Below are 6,462 nucleotides of genomic sequence, written 5' to 3'. Positions count from 1 at the left end.
GTAATGTTGCAGCTTTTTAGGACCCTGGTCAGACCCCACTTGGAATACTGTGCTCATTTCTGGTCACCTCACTACAAGAAGGACGTGGAAACCATAGAAAGGGTGCAGAGGAAATTTACAAGGATGTTGCTTGGATTGGGGAGCATGTCTACTAAGAATAGGTTGAGTGTACTCGCCCTTTTCTCCTTGGGGCAACAGAGGATGAGAGGTAACCTGATAGAGGTGTACAAGATGATGAGAGGCCTTGATCGTGTGGATAGTCAGAGGCTTTTTCCCAGGGCTGAAATGGCTAGCACGAAAGGGCATAGCTTTAAGGTGCTTGGAAGTAGATACCAAGGAGATGTCAGGTATAAGTTTTTTACGCAGAGAGTGGTGAGTGCCTGGAATGGGCTGCTGGCGGAGGCGGAAATATAGGATCTTTTAAGAGACTCCTGGATGGATACATGGAGCTTAGGTGGGTAACCCTAGGTAATTTCTAAGGTAAGGACATGTTCGACACAGCTTTGTGGGCTGAAGGGCCTGTATTGTGCTGTAGTTATCTATGTTTCTAAGAACTAATGATTGGAAAATTTAACTGTCACATCTGCCGCATCCTCACCTTTTCAGTTTGGTTAACCCTCGCCTGGTTTGATTCCTTCCACTTGCGTTTTTGTTTCAGTTAATCAGTTTAGTTCATTCAGCTCATTATGTCATTGATCGTCAGCTCCTGTTAGTTATCTTTGTTTCGACATGCACTGGGCTATATACCTACAAAGTAATCAAGTTTTTATTTGAAAAGTGACCTATGTTACTTCCTTTAATGAGATGGAAATATTTCTCTGTAACATTTAATTTTTTGAAAAATGAATGTTTGGAAACCTAACATTTGCTTTTTTCTGACATACTAATGCTGAAGACATAAAAACCATCTAAAACAAAATTTATATAAAAAATCTAGGGTGCCTAACTCTTTTGCACAGTACTGTACACTTTCAGGGTTTTGTAACTTCTATCAAAGGGAGTGGGGAATATCTAGGATGGGTGAGGTCTTTGATTATGTTGGCTGCTTTACTGAGGTAGCAAGAACTGTAGACAGAGTCTAAGGAAGGGAGACTGTACAAGACATATTTAAATGTGAAATACCCTTAGAGAGCAAGACCATATATTTTGGGTATGTACCTCAAGAATGGTTGAAAAGAGATAAATATTTAATGAATATACTGTTGGTGGCTGGTAAAAAGACTCTTACTAGGAAATGGATATCACAGGAGAAGATAACAGCATCTGTTAATCATAAGCTGGAACAATTTGATTCATACTGGGAAAAATGGTTTAACTACATAATGCCTCATAGGCCTGATTTTATTCTCACAAATCAATGAATATGTTGTTAAAAAAAGATTACTACCTACTTGTACATAGTTTTTCCTTTTGTTTTTTTCTTTCCACTCTTTTCTATAAGTGTATACCTCAGATAAATACTATGTGGAGATTTGTGACATACATGATTATATATGTACAATGACTGAAATACTCGTATGCATCCTGACGAATGGTCTCAGCCCAAAATGTTGACTGCTCATTTCAACGGATGCTGCCCGACCTGCTGAGTTCATCCAGCTTGTTTGTATGTCTTGATTTGACCACAGCATCTGCAGTGTACTTTGTGTTATCTTATGGAAATGTTTGTTTGATGATGAACTTCAATAAAAAAAATTACAAAAAAAAGGAGACTGGTTTTCATAAATTTTTAGTTAAATACAGAATATACTCAATTTATTGCAGGCACAGGTTTGGAGATTAAAGAAGTTACTATGACCTAAATAATACTTCATTAAGCAGCAATTTTCTGGTGGTAAGTAAGTGTTTAAATGTTAGAATTTTAATGAAGTTTTACCTATAAATAACTAAATGAAAAATGATTGTCTATAAATGAATGGTATATTTTTAAATGGTTGGTTTGTGTAATTTGTTGGATTAAAAATTTAGGAATAGATTAATTAGTAAAATTCAGTGTATCGCTATAAACTATGAAATGGTTGAAATCCTACTGGAGTAAATGGAAAGAGATTTCTTGATACCAATTTGCATGTTAATTGTACAAATTTTTCAATTAACAAATTAAAGTTCATCTTAATAGCATTTGAATATAACAATTTGGAGGTTATATCTCCAGGAAATTATATATAGTAATCTGTTGCCCTGTAGATTAGTCTGCAGGGCGACAGATTATTCTTGGATAAAAGTCTTGTGTTCCTGATCTATTTTAATTATTTCAGCACAATGTTATCAACATTAGGTAGAGGCTGCAGGTTTGGAGGATACTATCGGAGTAACCTGGGTGAGTAACTGCAGTACATTTTGTAAGTGGTGCACACTGCAGTCACTATGCACTGGTGGTGGAAAGAACAATATAGCACTGCACTTTCATCCTGTTGAATATTTTGCTGAGCCAACCAGAAAAGATTCCTCATATGCAGTTATTAAGAGCAGCAACACCCTCAAAAAAATCTGATGTCAAAGGGATCACGAGTTTCTGGTATAGTAGATCTACCAGCAACAGTGGGTTGAAAATGGGAAAACAGTGTCAGTTAGGAGAATTTAAGTGTAGACATATTGCTATCTGTCATTCCCTTTACTAGTGTTTAGGCGAGCAGCACATTAGATAAAGCTAATGTGGAGAGTAGGTTGAGCTTGCTGATAGATGTTGGATTGTAATAAGTGTTTCATCGGCATAGGATATATTATAAGATCAAACAGGAAGCAAATCAAAATAATGGTATATTTAATGTGCTTGTGTAAAACTTTTGAGCAGTTACAGGGGTATCTGAATAATGTAGCCACTTCTTAAAAAGGTATCAACTGAAAAAGTTACATAAATAATAAATAAGGAAGTAAAGAGTAAACATAACAGATCAATTTTTTCAAATTTATTTTAATATTGACATCTTTTGTGTTGTCAAGAAACTTTTCAATGAAAAGACAACTAAAGTGAAGACGGTGCTCTGTGTTCTTGCGGTTAGACTGCATAAGTCATCATAGCTGAATCAGTTGTTTTGATATGTGCAAAATACAGATCCAGACAAATAACTGAGTCAAGCCTGTAATTTTCAATTCTTCAATTAAAAAATGTATCCCCTTCATCTTCCAAGACACCTCTGAATTTAGTATGTTTGTTCTCTTCTCATTCTTTTAAACTTTATCTTACACACATCTGAGATGGAAGTAGATAAAGTTTTGATAGATTAGCGTTTGACAACTACCAGGACATAATACAGAGAAGCTGAGGCCTGGAGTACATCAGCTACAATCATACTGTAGGCAGAACAAGCCTGAGTGTTGAAGTGACCTTCTCCTACACCTATTTTTCTTGTTGTTGTCTGAGCAGCCTTTTCTTATAAGGCAGTTCATTCATTCCTAATATTAGTCTGGGAAACCTCTGAACTGCTCTCAACACTTCACCTTCCGTCCTTAAATAAGGCAAACAATACACAATAATCCAGATGTGGTCTCACCAACATCCTGGATATTGAAGCATTTCCCCCATATATGGATCATATCTCTCTAACAATAGCATAACATTAACATTTTGAATTTCTTGCACTATCTGCACACAAATCTTTTATAAATTTTGCACTAGATCTCCAAATTCCACAGTACCTCAGTGCTCATCTAGCCATTTAGATGATAAATTTTTAGTTTTTTTTCCAAAATGATTTTACACTTTACCACAGTACACATCATTTCATGGATAATTGCCCAACCACTTAATCTTTATTTATCTCTTTATAGACTCCTTGTTTTCTTCAACTTACTTTACAATCTATTATTTTATCATCAGCAAATTGAGACCATACCCTAAGTCCCTACATACAAGTCACCTATCATGAATTTTTAAAAGAAAGTTGTGTCCTCAGCCACTGATTCCTGTGACATTCTACTCGTTACATTTGCCAACCAGAAAGATCTATTTATGCCTCCTGTTTCCTGTTAGCCAGCTGATGTTCAATGCATTCAATTACATTATCACATGAACTTTTACTTTCTCGAAATCTTAGTATGTCTATTAACTGTAATTTATCCACAACTCGTTACTTCTTCAACACATTCTAATAAGTTGGTCGAAGTTCATTTCCCTTTCAAAAAATCATGTCAATTTTGCCTTATTACCTTGAATTTTTCTATTGCCCTATTATAATATTTAACATAACCTTTAACATTTTTCATTAGACGGGTGATAAGCCTGTGGTAAATTGTTTTCTAATTCTTTTTTGAATAAAGGAAATGTGAAATATGATTTGCCCCCAACTAGAATAAAATAATGAAATGCTAGTCATGGCAATGCACTTTGTATGCTATGTATCTTGGCATTCAAATTGTAGGTTTATTACTGATGTGTCAAACTAATTGATGTGTGAATTTTCTTTGGAACTGTTAACGAAGCCGTAATGCACATACAAATGACATTGAGAGATTTTATTCATTATGGTTACTAATCAATTTAATTTATGGCACCAACTTGACTTTTACAAAACCTTGTAGTACAATTCTGAAAGTAACATTTTCAGAAGAAAAATAATTTTGATTACATTAATGGACTGGAATTGCATAAAATCAGACAATTTACATTGATGTTCCCATTGGAAATTTGCATCATAAAACTTTCAGAGAACCTCATTTCCATCTGCCATTAAGTTTAAAAACAGAATGTAATAAGGCGGATAAAGGAAAATCCTCATGAATAATTAGGCTGATGGAGGCTGCAAAACTTACACCACACTCTCTCTGTTCCAATCACTTCATGAAAACTGAAGTTAGTGAAACGTGCACAGCACATTGTTTATACACATCTGGCAAAGGACCACCGTGAAAGTGACTGTCCATTACAGTATATTCTTCTTCAAAAGTTTTGTCACAATGAAGTGAATGAAACCAAATTTTGGAAGAGATGTATAACATAGAGCTACTATATTGTGCATTTAGCACAAGAAAGGAAAAAACTAATTCCAAGCTAATAAACACCAGAAACAGAACTTTGTTGCATTAAGTTCTTCAGGTTTTAATTGGTTACTAACACCTGTTAAAAATTCAAGAATTTTGCATGACCTGTGTTTGGTAAATGACTGAAGTTTATGGAAGAGCTTTTGCAGAAAATCCAGGTAAGTATTTCTTACATTATTAAACAACATTTCTGATGTTATTGTTTCAGTATGAGTTTTCAGGAAATCCCAGGCCAATGTAGCTATTCACATTACAATCTGTTAGGTACATTACAAGATCAAAAGACAATAAAAGCTTGTCTACAAAATTTAATGACTGGCCGAGAAATATCTCTTTCAGGCAGTTGCCAAGAACTATAGATGTCACATTGCACAGAGAAGCAACAATGTATTTTTGAACAATAAAATAGCAATAGGTTTGTGCTGTAAAATACAATATTAAAATATTGTATATTTCTGAAATATTTTATAGGCATTGTAATTGGTATAGAATGCCTAACATTGAGGCCTTCCTCAGTACATCTGGAAAACCACATTGTAATCAAGGAGGTAAGGAAAATACAAAGCAGTTAAATTGTTCCATTACAGGGCAACACATGGTTATTACATCAAATTAGCAGAAATTTAGTTTTCATTTAAAAAAAGTAGAGTTTCTGTTTTAAATTACTCCAAAATGCAAGTATACGATTTTCTCAAGTTAGAGATGATTGCATCAATTTGATGAGATCTTAAGAAAATGGTTCAGAATAATTGGTAAAATGAGCATTTTATAGGGCATTTAAAGTACCAATATACATGACATACCACATGTCACTATATATAGAAAGGAAACACATGCCCTTAATGAATGAAACATGATTTTATTTACAAACAGTGCAACAACATTGCATTTCTATAGCAAACTGAAGTGCATTCTTATAAATTGCAGAATTTGTACCTACCCAGTTAGTGGAAAAGCTTACTTGTTCTGATAGAAGAGGCAAAGTATGAAAAAGTATTCTGGGATATGGATACTTTAATATTTTTATATTTCACAATTAAAAAAAAACTGCGGCATTATGTTAATCTACTGGCAATTTGGCACCATAATTTTGGTAATTGTTTAAAGTTTTCATTCTTCAACAAATATAGCAGTTCAATCTTATTTGAAAGAAAAACTTATCATTTTTAAAACATATAGCAATGCAGGAAACTGAGTGTGAACATGAAGACTGCTCCCGCTTAGCGTATTTACTGAGTCTTCTTTCCAGTTTTGCGTTTCCATGGATAAATCAATTTCCCAACAAACAGTTTCTTACAAAGCGCTGCCCATGAGTCCTTTGGATAACATCTGTAGGTTGGAAGTCTGTAGCACTTGATTATCATCCCATAGGTCAATGGGTTAATCTGTTGAAAACAGTGTAGGTTTTCACAAATAAAACGGCGGAGGTGCTTCATGTTTCAGAAAAGCCATAGCAACTCATTTATTGAACACCAAAACCTT

At 34.4% G+C, this 6,462-nt stretch overlaps 1 protein-coding gene across 2 annotated transcripts in view; it reads right to left on the bottom strand.

Moving 5' to 3' along the window:
• Nucleotides 1–4,462: 4,462 nt before the first annotated feature.
• The window catches only part of pigq (phosphatidylinositol glycan anchor biosynthesis, class Q), a 53,728-nt gene continuing 51,728 nt past the window's right edge, over nt 4,463–6,462 (bottom strand). For both annotated transcript variants that reach the window (XM_073060770.1, XM_073060769.1), the window contains exon 11: nt 4,463–6,365. In XM_073060770.1, coding sequence (XP_072916871.1) covers nt 6,210–6,365 — 156 coding nt within the window. In that variant the 3' untranslated portion in view covers nt 4,463–6,209. The remainder of the gene's footprint in view (nt 6,366–6,462) is intronic.

Source organism: Hemitrygon akajei, chromosome 11 (assembly GCF_048418815.1).
Source record: "Hemitrygon akajei chromosome 11, sHemAka1.3, whole genome shotgun sequence".
Classification (NCBI taxonomy): domain Eukaryota; kingdom Metazoa; phylum Chordata; class Chondrichthyes; order Myliobatiformes; family Dasyatidae; genus Hemitrygon; species Hemitrygon akajei.
Note: the sequence above shows the minus strand (reverse complement) of the source record. Positions and strands in the feature narration are given on the sequence as shown.